This window comes from Temnothorax longispinosus, chromosome 8, assembly GCF_030848805.1.
Source record: "Temnothorax longispinosus isolate EJ_2023e chromosome 8, Tlon_JGU_v1, whole genome shotgun sequence".
In the NCBI taxonomy this organism is placed as follows: domain Eukaryota; kingdom Metazoa; phylum Arthropoda; class Insecta; order Hymenoptera; family Formicidae; genus Temnothorax; species Temnothorax longispinosus.
Genome location: NC_092365.1, coordinates 4,061,662 through 4,077,991, shown reverse-complemented (window position 1 = coordinate 4,077,991; position 16,330 = coordinate 4,061,662). Strand labels below are relative to the sequence as shown.

General features: G+C 35.5%; 5 protein-coding genes and 1 long non-coding RNA gene across 10 annotated transcripts in view; 5 read left to right on the top strand and 1 right to left on the bottom strand.

Moving 5' to 3' along the window:
- LOC139817272 (uncharacterized) overlaps positions 1-16,330 on the bottom strand; it is a 213,164-nt gene that overhangs the window by 112,013 nt on the left and 84,821 nt on the right. The window contains exon 2 of one of the 5 annotated variants that reach the window (XR_011733174.1): positions 6,001-6,139. The exons of the other annotated variants lie outside the window; for them this stretch is intronic. This is a non-coding gene — a long non-coding RNA (uncharacterized lncRNA). The remainder of the gene's footprint in view (positions 1-6,000; positions 6,140-16,330) is intronic. 5 annotated transcript variants of the gene reach the window in all.
- Positions 146-3,097, top strand: LOC139817216 (odorant receptor 4-like). Its single transcript, XM_071785123.1, has 5 exons — positions 146-1,619; positions 1,784-1,883; positions 2,041-2,151; positions 2,314-2,469; positions 2,691-3,097. The coding sequence occupies exons 1-5, from the start codon at positions 730-732 to the stop codon at positions 2,748-2,750; spliced, it is 1,317 nt and encodes a 438-aa protein (XP_071641224.1). The 5' UTR covers positions 146-729; the 3' UTR covers positions 2,751-3,097.
- Positions 3,211-5,446, top strand: LOC139817236 (odorant receptor 82a-like). Its single transcript, XM_071785165.1, has 5 exons — positions 3,211-4,221; positions 4,368-4,467; positions 4,620-4,730; positions 4,911-5,066; positions 5,288-5,446. Exons 1-5 carry the CDS (start codon positions 3,413-3,415, stop codon positions 5,345-5,347), a joined length of 1,236 nt encoding a protein of 411 aa, XP_071641266.1. The 5' UTR covers positions 3,211-3,412; the 3' UTR covers positions 5,348-5,446.
- On the top strand, positions 5,626-8,520 carry LOC139817239 (odorant receptor 10-like). Its single transcript, XM_071785169.1, has 5 exons — positions 5,626-6,729; positions 6,951-7,050; positions 7,147-7,257; positions 7,979-8,134; positions 8,345-8,520. Exons 1-5 carry the CDS (start codon positions 5,924-5,926, stop codon positions 8,393-8,395), a joined length of 1,224 nt encoding a protein of 407 aa, XP_071641270.1. The 5' UTR covers positions 5,626-5,923; the 3' UTR covers positions 8,396-8,520.
- LOC139817238 (odorant receptor 82a-like) lies at positions 8,982-13,177 on the top strand. Its single transcript, XM_071785168.1, has 5 exons — positions 8,982-10,338; positions 10,563-10,662; positions 10,911-11,021; positions 11,154-11,309; positions 11,368-13,177. Exons 1-5 carry the CDS (start codon positions 9,539-9,541, stop codon positions 11,422-11,424), a joined length of 1,224 nt encoding a protein of 407 aa, XP_071641269.1. The 5' UTR covers positions 8,982-9,538; the 3' UTR covers positions 11,425-13,177.
- On the top strand, positions 13,498-16,217 carry LOC139817249 (odorant receptor 82a-like). Its single transcript, XM_071785190.1, has 5 exons — positions 13,498-14,390; positions 14,573-14,672; positions 14,796-14,906; positions 15,133-15,288; positions 15,499-16,217. The coding sequence occupies exons 1-5, from the start codon at positions 13,603-13,605 to the stop codon at positions 15,550-15,552; spliced, it is 1,209 nt and encodes a 402-aa protein (XP_071641291.1). The 5' UTR covers positions 13,498-13,602; the 3' UTR covers positions 15,553-16,217.

Genomic DNA, 16,330 nt, shown 5'->3' with positions numbered 1-16,330 from the left:
ACACACGAAGATACCTGGGGAGGCTTCGGAGTGCGCACTTGCCTAAACGACCATTAGGATTAACCGATTCGTCAATAGTTTACGGGAAAAGAAGGCCCTATGTAGATTTAGATTTAGCTTTATATAATGTGTAGGCAACGCGCTGAGGATGACCCCAAAAAGGGTTGAAACGTACGTATTGTAATTCACATTCTAATAGGGACTGACATATTGTATTAAAATTTTAGCAAAAATAATCTATCTCTTATTGCCTAATTGAGTTTAATATTTCATATACTGAGCCTTTAGATATAATAATATAATTCTTACAAAAATTGTCGAAATTATTATAGTGTACAAAAAATTAAAGTACATATAAAGAACGTATAAATACTCACTCGCTATATGTATCTCAAAGTTCACAGAATATTAAAATTGTTGTTTTGTCTTTTTATTTTATTTATAGCTTTCCTTTCAACACACACATCGCGACGCCGGGAACAAACAATGCAACAAGCATTTTATAGCATTTTATTGCATTTTATAGTTATAGTATAGTTATAGTATAGTATAGTTATAGTATAGATATAATATTTTAATGTCGCCATTGCAAGCATATTAACACTTTTAAAACGCATTTTGCACAAGAAAGAATCAACGCGGTACACTTCGACGAGAATCAATTATCGATCAGACGTGCACGCGTCTCTCTAACAAAGTACATCACCCTGTCGCTCTGTCCGTTCATCAATGATTCGCGCAGGCGCTCGTTCGAACACAGCTCCAGCAGGTGTTCGCCGAGGTCAGTACATTGTGCGCCACCGTGAAGCGATCATGACGTATTCTCACCATGTGACAAGGGGCATCGAGCTTCCCTACAAAAACGATTATAATTACAGTCTTCAACTAATTCGTTGGTTTCTGTTACCGATTGGGGCTTGGCCGCAAATGAACACAGCGACGAGGGTGGAGAGAATCCCCTCGCACATGCACATTTTCGCATGCGCATTCTTAATAGCGATCGTCATGGTGCCGTTTGTGTTATACGTGTTGCTAGAGGAGAAAGATGCCAATATCAAAATAAGCCTAATAGGTCCGCTGAGCCACTGGATCATAGGCATGATCAATTACTGTTTGCTCCTCGCGCGCTGCGACGACATCCGCGAGTGCATGCTGCACATGGAGACGGACTGGCGGCTCGTTCGAAAGATCGAGGATCGTCAAATAATGTTGCGACAAGCCAAGATCGGTCGCTTCATCGCCGGATTCTGCGCGGTGTTCATGCAGAGCGGCACATTTCTCTTCGCTATCGCGAAATCGCTGTCAACCACTATCGTCATTGTCGGCAACGAAACCGTCTCATTTCATCCGATGGCCTGTCCTATTTATACCAAATTCATCGACACGAGATTCAGCCCCGCGAACGAGATTATGGTGGTCGTGGAATTACTGTCAACTTTTACAGTGAACTCTGTTAACGTGGGCGCTTGCAGCCTCGACGCTGTCTTCGCGATGCACGCGTGTGGTCAGCTGAACGTGCTATTTTCGTGGTTAAACAAACTCGTAGACGAAGATAAGGGAGACAAATGCGCTAAGCAAAGGCTGGCCGTTATCGTGGAGCATCATTTAAGAGTGCTCAGGTATCTCGTTTTAGTATCAAAAATTGCATTTTCATCATATTAAAATAATGTTCACATGAGAGTAACGTATATTTATATTTAAAACAATTCCACATAAGCTCGTTTTTCTATAAATACAAGAAAAAATATATCACACATATTATATTCGCGTATATGCGTTTCAGTTTTATATCGCGTATGGAAACCATTATGCGAAATATCTGTTTCGTGGAATTGCTGGGAAGTACGATGAATATGTGTTTACTTGCATATTATTTTATTACGGTACGCTAAAAACGTGAAAGGTGAATATGTGATATAATTGCATTCTATACTTTTATTTATAGAATATCAAACTTCAGTATTCTTCAATATAGTAAAGTAAATACCAACAAAGATCAATTCTTCGTTATCTAATCGAAACTTAAACTTAAACTTTCAGAATTTGGACTCGTTTGATGCAGCGAAGGCAATGTCATATGTCCTTATATACCTGTCTGTGGCTTTCAACATTTGGATATTTTGTTACATCGGTGAGATTCTCACAGAACAGGTAATAGCTGGAAACCGAGTTAAAGATAATTAATATTTAAGATATATTCGAGAAAGTGGATATTTATTTCTCGTATTTATAACTTCCGCATCTTGTAATATTTCTTTAAATATTTTTTATATTTCTGGACATCAATAAAAAGATTAAGTTCAAATTTCTTAGTGCAAGAATGTTGGCGAAAAAGCGTATATGATCGATTGGTACGAATTACCGCACGAAACTGCCCTTGGACTTATTTTGGTGATAGCACGATCGAGTAACGTTATCAAGATGACTGCTGGAAAATTATTTCATTTGTCTATCGCAACTTTCGGTGATGTAAGTAATATAATATGTTACATTTATAACACCTGCATTAATAAAAATTTGATATATATTCTATATATTTTATAAATATTCATTAACTGCATTATTAAAAATATTCGTATACTGGTTGCATTTTTCCGTTTAAATTTATATATTATTTTAAACTTATTTTTATTAATTTTCCGGACTTTTAATTTATATCGTAAATAGGAAGGAAGACATTGCTGTTTCAGGTAATTAAGACTTCCGTGGTATATTTGAATATGTTACGAACTATGTCAACCTCTGCGTGAACTATATTAAATTAGAAAAAGTAAGAAATATATTTTGAAGAAATATATATTAAATATAAAACTGATAGTATATGTAAAATACTAGTATATAGATATAAATATGTGTAGTATAAATGTAGATAGTATATATATGTAAAATAGTATAGTAAAAATGCTTAATAAATAGAAGTTACGTCGAGCACACACAATACAATTTATATAATTACGTTATTTGAAAGTACAGTAAAGTTACATGTCATCCAAGAGTTTTCTTAAAATTAAAAATTAATATTTAATATCAACAAAAATCAAATATATCTAATCATGAGTATGACATAAATAATACTTAATTAAATGAGAGATTCAATGCATTTCTCCAAACGTACCGTAATTCACATATTTACACACAATAGTAAAAATTTTTTTTTATTAAAACAATACTGCACCATCCTTTATCTTTTCATGACGGTTTCCGTACATTCTTTCTCAAACGGTCAACGCTACATTTCCACGACTAGCAATTATCGATCAGATGTGCATGCGTCTCAGTCCGGAAGCACATACATCACCCTGCCCGTTCATTAAACCGCTCTAAAGATTTGCGCACGCGCTCATTTGAACGTAGCTCTAGTCAGTGCACCGTTCGCCGTAGTCAGTGCATCGTACGTCTCCGCGACACAATCATGACGTATTCTTACCATGTGACAAGGGGCATCGAGCTTCCCTATAGAAGCGATAACAATTATAGTCTTCAACTGACTCGTTGGTTTCTCTTACCGATTGGTGCTTGGCCGCGAATGAGCACGGCCACGAGGGTAGAAAAGCTCCCCTCGCATATGCACATTTTAACGTGCGCGTCCTTAATAGCGATCGTCATGGTGCCGTGTGTGTTATACGTGTTGCTGGAAGAGAAAGATTTTGAGATCAAAGTAAGCGTGATGGGTCCGCTGAGCCACTGGATCATGGGCATGATCAATTACTGTTTGCTCCTCGCGCGCGGCGACGACATCCGCGAGTGCGTGCTGCACATGGAGACGGACTGGCGGCTCGTTCGAAAGATCGAGGATCGTCAAATAATGATGCGACAAGCCAAGATCGGCCGCTTCGTCGCCGGATTCTGCGCGTTGTTCATGCAGAGCGGCACATTATTGTTCGCTGTCGCGAAATCGCTGTCAACCACTATCGTCATCGTCGGTAACGAAACCGTCTCGATGCATCCGATGACTTGTCCAATTTACACCAAATTTATCGACACGAGATTCAGCCCCGCCAACGAAATTATGGTGGGTGTGGAGTGGCTATCGTGTTTTATAGTGAACTCTGTTACGGTGGGCGCTTGCAGCCTCGACGCTGTCTTCGCGATGCACGCGTATGGTCAGCTGAACATGCTGTTTTCGTGGTTAAACGAACTCGTCGTAGACGAAGATAAGGAGAACAAATACGTTGAGCAAAGGCTGGCTGTTATCGTGGAGCATCACTTAAGGGTGTTGAGGTATTTCGTTTCAGTATCGAAGATTACATCACGTTCACACGAATAACGTACATTTACATTTAACGGTTCCACATAAGCTCTCTCGCGTTCTACTTTTTTATAAATACAAGAAAAAAATATATTACAGTCGCAAATATGCTTTTCAGTTTTATATCGCGTATGGAAACCATTATGCGAAATATCTGTCTCGTGGAATTGCTGGGATGTACGATGAATATGTGTTTACTTGCATATTATTTTATTACGGTACGCTAAAAACGTGAAAGGTGAATATGTGATATAACTGCATTCTATAATTTTGTTATTTATAGAATTTCAAACTTCAATATTCTTCAATATAGTGAATATAAAAAAAAAGATCAATTTTTCATTATCTAATCGAAACTTTCGTTTTACAGAATTTGGACTCATTTGATGCGGCAAAGACAACGTCATATGTCATTATATACCTGTCTATGGCTTTCAATATTTTTATATTTTGTTACATCGGTGAGATTCTCACAGAACAGGTAATAGCTGTAATTGATATAAATAATTAGTATCCAAAAAAAAAATATATATATATATTCGAGAAAGTGAATATTCGTATTTTTAATCGCATTTTGTAATCTTTCTTTAAATATTCGATCTAATCTTTAATATTTTCACATTTCTGGACATGAATAAAAAATTAAGTTTAAATTTATTAGTGCAAGAGTGTCGGCGAAAAAGCATATATGATAAATTGGTATGAATTGCCACACAAAACTGCTCTTGGACTTATTTTGGTGATAGCACGATCGAGTAACGTTATCAAGATGACTGCTGGAAAATTATTTCAGTTATCTATCGCAACTTTCGGTGATGTAAGTAATGTGTTACATTTATAACAATAACTGCATTAATAAAAATTTGATATATATTCTATATACTTTATAATTATTCATTAAAATTATTAGCAATAATATTCCTGTAAGTACCGGTTGCTTCTTTGTTTAAGTTTATATATTATTTTGACTGATCTCTTGAAATTTTCCGGACTTTTTAATTTATATCGTAAATAGGAAGGAAGACGTTGCTTTTTCAGGTAATTAAAACTTCCGTGGTATATTTGAATATGTTGCGAACAATGTCAACCTCTGCGTGAACTATATTAAATTAAAAAATGTAAGGAATATATTTTGTATAAAACTGATAGTATATGATAGTAAAAATACTTAATAAATAGAAATTTCATTGAGTACAATTTTTATAATTACGTTATTTAAAAGTATAATAAAGTTACATGTCATCCAAGACAGATATATCTTTCTCAAAATTAAAAATATTAATGTTTAATATAAACAAAAATTAAACACACATAAGTCATGAATGTGACATAAATACCTGATTAAATAAGATCCAATGCAAATATTTTACGTACCGTAATTCACATATTTACACACAATAGCAAAAAAATTTTTGATAGAAACAATACTGCACTATCCTTTATCTTTCCATGAATTCCGTGCATTCTTTCCACCCAAACGGTCAACGTTATATTTCCACGACTAGCAATTATCGATCAGATGTGCACGCGTCTCTGTCCGGAAGCACATGTATCACCCCGCCCGTTCATTAAACCGCTCTAAAGATTCGCGCACGCGCTCGTTTGAACGTAGCTCTAGTCAGAGTGCACCGTTCGCCGTATAGGCAGTGCATCGTGCGCCTCCGCGTAGCAATCATGACGTACTCCGAACATGTACTAGCGAGCATCAAATTCACATACAGAAGCAATAACGATTACAGTCTTCAACTTACACGTTGGTTTCTGATGCCGATCGCAGCTTGGCCACGTGCGAGCATGTCGACGGTGGAGAGGGTCTCCCTGCAAGCGCAAGTACTTGCTTGCTCGTCCCTCATAGCGGTCGTCATGATACCGTGCATGTTGTACGTGTCGCTGGAAGAGAAAGACGTTCAGATGAAGTTGAGCGTGATGGGTCCGCTGAGCCACTGGATCATGGGCACGATTAACTATTGGCTGCTTCTTACGCGCGGCGACGACATTCGCGAATGCGTGCAACACATGGAGACGGACTGGCGGCTGGTGCGTAAGATCGACGATCAGGACGTGATGCTGCGATACGCGAAGATCGGTCGCTTCATCGCCGGTTTCTGCGCGGTGTTCATGCAAAGCGGAACGTTTCTGTTCACCGTGGCAAAAGCGATGACATCCATGACCATCATCATCGGCAATGAAACTGCGTCGACGCATCCGATGACCTGTCCGATATACAGCAAGTTCATCGACACGAGATTCAGCCCCGCGAACGAGATCATGCTGGCTGTGGAATTGCTGTCGTGTTTTATAGTGAATTCGATTACGGTGGGCGCTTGTAGTCTAGCGGCGGTTTTCGCGATGCACGCTTACGGCCAGCTAAGCATGCTGTTCTCGTGGTTGAACGATCTCGTCGAAGATGAGGACAAGAAAAATGATTTTGCCGAACAGAAGCTGGCCACGATTGTGGAGCATCATTTAAGAGTGCTCAGGTATTTAAATGTCGAAAATCTTGTTTGCGCATTTTCCCGTACGAGACGAATTAATTCCCGTTTGATCGAATTTGACCATTTAAATATTTCCGTTAGTCGATAATAAAATATTTCTAATTTTTTAGAAATATGTATAAGTAGATAATAATCCAACAAATTCAAACAAATGTTTTATTGAATGTAAAAAAAAAAATAGTTGGGTCTTCATGTAAATCTTTCAGTTTTATATCGCGCATGGAGAGTATCATGCAAAATATCTGTCTCGTGGAACTGGTGGGATGCACGATGAATATGTGTTTACTTGCATATTATTCTATTACGGTATGCTAAAGACTTGAACAGGTGAATATGTGTTATCAGTAACACTTTGCAACTTCTTTGTCTGTGAAATGTTAAGTGTAATTTCTGATTTTTCAGAATTGGAGTGATTTTGATGCAGCGAGAATAACATCGTTTATTATTGTATACATATCTATGGCTTTCAATATTTTTATATTTTGTTTCATCGGCGAGATTCTCACGGAACAGGTAATTCCTCGAAATTACGATTAATACTTAAGGTTCCTGGTCCCTGAGCCGAGAACTCTGCGTTGACGGTGGCGCCGTACCGTCGCGGCAGAAATAAGAACTCTCTCCTCTCACTCTCTCCAATGGAGAATTCTGTCTTGTGACATGTTGACAACCTATTTTGCGTTGCGTTAAATTTCTTTATTATTCGCTCTGTACTTGTGCTATAACGTTTAACGTATTCGTGAAACTCGTAAAATTGACCGTATGGTAAGATTTGCAAGAAATAAGTACATATGCGGAAGGAACATTCTCCACTCCTTTCGATAGTCGAAAACGGCTTGTTTTTCCGTATGTTTAGGCTTTGTTTTATGGCTGTTTGTTTATTGTCGAGGAAAAAGGATAGTATCCGGTCAATTTTAGAAGTGTGCTGAAACGATCTATAGTGATTTTTTATTGAAATGTCTTTTTATTTCGGAAAGTACCGCAACATAAAATAGGGTAATTTCTCGCCTCGATAGCAAGAAATTCAATATGGCTGCGGTGACTACCCAGGAGCCTTAAAAACATTCGATTTATTATATTTAAAAATATTGCAATTTAATTATCCTGTGTTTGACAAATTGATCATTGATCATTTGAGTTTTGTACTTTGTGTCGTTTCTTAATTTCTTTCCAAATTTTTAACAATATAAAAAATCCTTTTGTAAAACACTTTAGAATATATTAATTTATTTATTAGTGCAAAAATGTCGGTGAAAAGGCATATATGACTAATTGGTATGAATTGCCGCATAAAACTGCTCTCGGTCTCGTTTTGATAATAGCGCGATCGAGTAATGTCATCAAGATTACCGCTGGAAAATTATTTCACTTGTCTATTGCAACTTTTGGTGATGTAAGTAAAACGTATATAATATTTATAACGACATTTTACTAATAAAAATTTAATACATTTTTTATACAAATTATTATGAAATTTTCCTCCACATTTCTCTTCGTTTATAATCTTGTGAGTGATACTTACATATTAAAATGTTTTAATGCTTCAATTCTCGAAATGTGATTAATTATATCGTAAATAGGAAGGAAGACGTTGTTGTTTCAGGTAATTAAGACTTCTGTGGTATATCTAAATATATTAAGAACGATGACATGACTACCGCTACATGAGCCACACGTTAAATTAGCAAATGTGTATATCGTAAATTTATTTTGTATAGAACAAATGTGATATAATAGAGAAATAGAAGAAATATATTTAATAAATAAACTGTAAATACATATATTAGTACAATAATATTATTCAAAGACACGCGTGACAATATCGCGCGTTTTATCCGACAAAAATTTATTCTTGACTTTCTTACAAAAGAAACTATTATAAAAATACTTGCTTTTTTTGAGATTGTTTCACAAGAAAATATTTTCTTTTCTAATTAAGGGGATCCTAAAGCCGTCTGTAATACCGGCTTTTTTTCTTAGCACTAATCTTTTAATTAACTTTATAGAAATGCAAAATTCTTGTCTAGAATTAAAGTACGCATCAAAATCTAGGTCATGGTGGTCAAATTTATATCAAAAACGAAAAAAAATTAATATTTTTGTTAATTTTTGGTATACGTGACGACAATATTTGCTTTGTACAAAAATTCCACGATAAATAACCACAAAATTAGACCGGCATGACCTAGGGACAACATTTAAGAACAATATCGTGCAATTAGATCTAAGATTGAAAACCTAAAAAAAAAGATTACTTTATATAACTTTTATATGTGCAAAAGCACATTCAGGTTGACAGGATAAGCAATACTGCGTGTGGTAAAAAATGGCGCAGTAATCGAACAAAGACAGATGCCTCTCGTTAGACAAGGACAGATATAGATATATGACAAGAAAACAGAATTAGAAATGTTGACATTATCGACGTCGAGGAAGTTCAGCCTTCACTTTAGGATCCCCTTAATATTTTCGAAAAACAATGAAACAATGATGATTAAAGTTTTACATACCTGAATTATATATGAAAGGATCGCATTCTTTCATATACCTTAAATAAATAACAATAAATTAATACTCTTGCAAGTACGTGTTCGTGGTCAATTCCTCAATAGTGCGAAACACCCCCTCAATAGTGCAGCGTGCTCCGTGCGTATCGATCGACTAGCGAGACGCACAAATATCCTATGGTTAACTATCACGTTACCAAGTTACTCGCTGGCGCAGGCGCCATTTCCTGTCAATTGCACGCGCGTCTAAACAGTCGATTCAGTAGCATCTGCGCGTTCCGCGAGTAATCATGAATAACGGTGAATCCGAGGGTGAATCCGTCAAGTCGCACCGGGACGCGATCGATTACAGTATTCAGTTGAATCGTTGGTTCCTGAAACCGATGGGCGCTTGGCCGAATTCACCCTCAACGACAGTCAGGGAGAAGGTGGTCTCGACGATACTGATAATCATCTGCTCCTCCCTGATAGCCTACACAGTCATACCGTGTATCCTGAACATCCTGTTCGAGGAGACCGACATGAAGAAAAAAATAAAAGCCGTCGGCCCATTGAGTCACTGGTGCATTAGCGGCATAATTTATTTCTCCCTGCTGTTTCGCAGCCGCGACATACGTCGTTGCGTGCAGCACATGAGGACCGATTGGCGGACGGTGACGGAGATCGAGGACCGGCAAGTGATGGTGAGATACGCCAAGGTTGGCCGTCTCGTCGCCGGGCTGGGCGCAATTTTCATGCACGGCGGCGTGTTCTCGCACAGCGTGCTTCAAGGCACCACGCCGATGTTCGAGACGATCGGCAACGTGAGCGTGTCGGTGCACGAGCTACCGTGTCCCTCGTACAGCAAGTTCGTGGATACCACGCAGAGCCCGGCGGGCGAGATCACGTTAACGCTGCAGCTCATCTCGAGCATCGTCGTCACTTCCGTCAGAGTCGGCGCTTGCAGTCTCGCGGCGGTGTTCGCTATGCACGCGTGCGGCCAATTGAACGTGCTGATGAAATGGCTGGACCAGCTGGAAGATCGGAAGCAGCAAGACGCGGTGCAACATCGATTGGCGATCATTGTGGAGCACCATCTGAGAGTATTAAGGTAATACCGACATAAATAAATTTAAGATCTCCCGGCTGATATTCCTGCTTGATGTATCAAAAATAAAATTCTTTATATTTTGTTTGAGGTCTGATTTTTTTACACCAATTCAATAATTTATCTTATCTCACTCTCTCTTTTCTTCTCTGAATAATATAATTCAGTTCCAAAAAGAATAATGTCTATATATGTAACAATATGATTGTAATTTACATTATTTACAGTTTTGTAGCGCGGATGGAAGCATTTTTGAATCAGATATGTTTTGTGGAATTGCTAGGATGTACGTTTAACTTATGTATGCTCGGATATTACGTCATTACGGTACGCTAAAAAGTTAAAAAGATGAATATGTAATTAAGGCACACCGCGGCATTATGTGACTTTTCATTTTTTTTACATAAAATGCAGTACGAAAGACGTACACATAAAAAATAATTAATTACAGAGAAAGCATTCATCTTATATCATTATTTAAAATTATAGTATTTTCAATAATATAATAATGTATTGTAAAATATAAAATATAAAATATAAAATATATAAAATATAACACATCCGAAAACTTTCAGGGATGGAATGTAATAGAGAAAAAAATGTCAATAGCTTACGCGATCATATATATATCCTTGGCTTTCAACATTTTTATATTCTGTTACATTGGCGAGGTAGTCACAGAACAGGTAAAATATAAATCACGAAGCTAAAATTTTAATAGTATTCGCGAGTATGAATTTAAAAAATTTAAATTTTTAAAAGCCAAATATATGCAATTATTATAACTTTTTCATATTATGAAATAAATAATTTGATAGTGTAAACAGGTAGGCGAAACAGCCTATATGACTAACTGGTACCGTTTGCCTCATAAAACGGCTCGTGATCTGATCTTAATTATTTCCCGATCGAGTAACGTGATCAAATTAACTGCAGGAAAACTAGTTCATCTTTCTATCGCAACGTTCGGTGATGTGAGTACACAAAGTTGTATATATTTTTTTGCTTATTACATTTAAGAAACGTTTCCAGGTGATGAAAACCTCTATGATATATCTAAACATGCTCCGGACCATGACGGCTACTTAGACAACAGTTCCACCATTTTGTACAAAGCGTTAGCAAATTCTCTAGTTACCACCATAAATTAATATTACATTAAAATAATTATATAAATTACCAATAAAATACAAAACATCTATTATTTAGAATTTAGAATTTATTTAAAATTTTTCATTACCTACTTTTTAAATTCTAATATATGATATATAATAACAAATGAAAAATATTATTTAAAAATATGAATATATCGGTATCGCCAAAGAAGAACAGAAAGAGACAAAATAGAGATAAATATGCTTTCTTAGACCTGCTTTTATACATGTAATCGCATATTCTTCTTTGGTACACGATTTTCTGTCAAATTGACAAACATTAAAAAACATGCTATAGACGATTATATTATTGATCGAATGTGCAAGCGTGCTTCTCAGGAAAAAAAACGTTAATATAAAGTTCCAAACTTTATTCGAAGTTGACGCAGGAGTATATTCGAAAATAATCCTTGCAAGCGCACTATTCACCGTGACAGTATATCGAGTACATCCATGAAATAATCATGTAGAAGTCAAAATCTATATCCAGAAGTTTTAAAAGTAAAGTTGATTATAGTCCTCAACTGAGTGAGTCGAGAGTTTCTCCAAATGATGTTTGGCCACAAATAAACGGCTCAAGCATAACGTGCATTTATCTGATCATGGTGGCATTTATAATACCATGAACGTTATTCGCATTATTCGAGGAAGACAACATCAAACTGAAACTGAGCGCCACTGGTCCGTTGCTTCACGGGGTAAATTATTGGATGGATGCTTTCCAAACCGCATAGCGACATTCGTAAATTAATATGACACGTAAAGACAGACTGGAAAATCATAAATTGGATTGAAAATCGCGAAATAATGTTGCAATACGCCAAGTTCGGTCGTTTCGTCGCCGGCATCTGTGGGGTGATTATGCATGGCGATGCATCTTTATTAATCACAACAAGGGTGATAAAAACTTGTGACTGTCGGACGTGTCCGATTTATAGCAAATCCACAACGAAATTTATCACAGTGAATGAAACCGCATTGATTGTACAATTCCTGATATCAACATTTATAGTAAAATCATCTACATCTACGGTCGGTGCTTGCAGCCTGGCTGCCGTCTTTGCGATGCATGCCTGTGTTTAATTGAACGTGCAATACACCACATGAATTTGTAAAAACCAAAAGGATTATAAACATATAAACTATAAATCATATAACCGAATGGAAACGTTATATGTTATTGTGGAGCGTCATCTCAGAGTATGGAGCCTATGGAGGTACGTAAGTAGACAATAAACTTTCTAGAACAATTTGAGCATCACACATTTTACATAAAATAATATTATCAAAGACATACAGACAAACAGAAGAAACATTAAATCTTTTAATTATTATTGAAAACGATGTGTGGTTATACATATGTATATAGCTATATTCTATTTGTAGGTAGATATGTTCTCTTGAAAAGAACACTTTACGTCTAATTATGAGCATTACTATATACATTTAATATATGATCAACGCAATGACATTTACACAATGTTGTATTTAACCACCTGTTATTTAAAACCAAGTCCGTTTTCCACGTAACTTGGACTTTTATTTTAAAAATAAAAAAAAATCTTTTAAATTGAAATGCGATTTATGAAAATTCAGAATAATTTTTTAGTGATGTAGAAAAATTAAATAATTAGTCTAAAAAATAAAATCAAAAGTGATTGTATTGAAAAATAAAAAGAGTTCTTTCATTTTATCACCTTTCACATATTCTTGCGTCAGAAACTTTTGGATTTTATTACGTATATTACAATCGCTACATCTATAATTTTTTTGAAACACTAATTTATCATATTATATACGTTTCACTTGACAAATTGTAAGCGATACAAAATAACAAAAAGTCAAGAGTTGTCACTTTCGGAAAAGTATTTTCACACTCTTCACTGAACGCTGTCTCCTGTCAAACTGACAAGCAGGTTTCGTGTAAAGAATGATTATTGATTGGACACGAGCATGCGCTCTTCTTAGGACAATGTTATGGACGAGTCCCATTACAAAAACATTCTCAAAAGCTGGCGCAAGCGCCAGCTTTTTATGCATGTCTCTAGCTACAGCTAAGCAAAACCTTAGATGATCATGGCAGTAACGTACTGGTCGTCTTTGCGAAACGATCATGAGCGATCCGAAACGCGTAACAGATAACGAAAACATCAATGACTACAATATACAATTTAATCGATGGTCTCTCATATCGCTAGGTGCTTGGCCACAAATAAGCGCGCCGAACAGAATGAAAAAACTCGCGGTATTAATGCAAATCTTCATTTATTGGACCGCGATGACGATCGTCATGATACCGTTCATGTTGTACATGTTGTTCGAGAAAAAAGACTTTAAGACTAAATTAAAAAACCTTATTCCGCTGATTAACAGAATCATGGGATCCATAAATTACTGGATATTACTTACGCGTAACAAAGACATTAAACGTTGCATACAGCATATGGAAGCGGATTGGAAACTCATTCGGAGAAACGTTGACCGTGAAGTGATGATGCAATATGCCAAGATCGGTCGCTTCATAACCACATTATTCGCGACGTTTATACATAGTAGTACGTACATCTTTAACGTGGTCAAGGCGATGGAAACAACGACCGTTATCGTCGACAACAAAACTATTACGATACATCCGTTGACATGTCCAGCGTACAGCAAGATACTTGACGTGAGACCTAGCCCCGCGTACGAGATCATGAGGGGTGTGCAATTCTTTTTGGCGTTTGTAATAGCTTCCTCTACAGCAACTGTTTGCGGTCTCGCTGCCGTCTTCGCGATGCATGCTTGCGGTCAACTAAATGTAATGCATACGTGGTTAAACGAGCTCGCGGAGGAGAAGAAAAATCATTTAGCAAACAAAAAACTTGCAGCCGTCGTGAAACACCATTGGAGAGTGCTCGGGTATTTTATTTATTCCAATTATTTAAATGTTTTTTATTTTTCAAATTACACAGCAAAAAAATTGTAAAAAAATATTCTAAATACTGTAACACAAATCGTAGATAAAACGTAAATCTAAAATGAGTTTTATAAAAGAAACGCATCACGCCTGAATGTGTCGTAAGTGTAGAGATATGTTTCAGTTTTGTACAACAAATAGAGAGTATTATGCATAAAGCCTGTCTAGGAGAAGTGATGGGATGTACGATTTGTATGTGTTTATTTGGATATTACATTATTATGGTATGCTAAAGATGAATCAAATTTCCTTTTCCTATCGCAAATAATATAACTGCAATGTGATACTGCAAAAACAAATTAATCTTATTTTTCCGCAGTAAATAAAGCGATTAATTAATTTTCCAGACCTGGAATGCGTTCAATTTGGTAAAAATATTTTCATATTTTTTTGGATACATAACAATGAGTTTCAATATATTTGTATTTTGTTACATCGGTGAAATCCTTACAGAAGAGGTAATACCTTGAAATAACAGAAATCGCAATAATAGTTTATTTGTACATACTTGTACTGCATAATTTAATTTATCGCAAGTACAACCCAAACTCACATTAGCCATTGAATTGTAACTACAATAATACGTGATAAACAAATAAATATAATTAATCATATCCTTTAATGTTTTTACCATCATTAGACGTTTAGATCTTGAAGAAATTTCTAAATATTTTCATTTACTAGTGTAAAAAAGTTGGAGAAATAGTATATATGACTAATTGGTATAAACTGCCTCACAAAACAGCGCTTGGTCTCATTTTGATAATCATGCAATCGAGTCACATTATCAAGATAACTGCGGGAAAACTAGTTACGTTATCCATAGCAACCTTTGGTGACGTAAGTAACGCACATACTACAGTTATCGACCATGTCAAATAAAATTTTGATAAAATTTGCTTTCTTATTGTTCATAAATTGTTATAATAATTGTATAATGACTTCACGACTTGATCTAATACAACATACTGTATCGAAGCAAATGTCAACAATGTAATATTTTGCTGTACATTTATTGTTAGCAAAAAACAAGGTATTTTATCATTTCAGATAATGAAAACTTCCACAGCATATATGAATATCTTACGAACGATGGCAACATAAAACGTAGAAACTCAGAAAGTTATGAAACACATGTATGGAATATCTTACAAATGTTAAATAGAGAATAAATGTTAAATAAACAAATGTAATAATAATTATGATACACTGTTGACATACTGTTAAATTCATAGGATCAAATTATACTCAATTTGAGTATAATTTTCAACAAATTTAATTTTTAATTATTCCTATAGGTCGCCATTGCTCCTACTCAATACATAGTTAATTTAACTGAAACAATGTTAATTTGACTAAACCAATGGAGTTACAATAATACTATTTTGTTTTAAAATAATAAATTTTGACGCACATGGTAGTTAAATAACAAAATATTATCTAATTCAAGGTATTGGTTTAAGGTTCATTCTTTAACATTTCACAGTGTACAACAGAATTTTCTGCAATATTTACATATTAAAATGTTTAATGCTTCAATTCTCGAAATGTGATTAATCATATCGATAAATAGGAAGGAAGACGTTGTTGTTTTAGGTAATTAAGACTTCTGTGGTATATCTAAATATATTAAGAACGATGACTCCCGCCACGTGAGCCGCACGTTAAATTAGCAAATATGTATATCGTAAATATATTTTGTATAGAACAAATGTGATATAATAGAGAAATAGAAGAAATATATTTAATAAATAAACTGTAAATACATATATTAATACGATAATATTATTCAAAGACACGCGTGACAGTATCGCGCGTTTTATCCAACAAAAATTTCTTGACATTAAAAAGATAAATGTTTCCTACAGGAGAAACTATTATA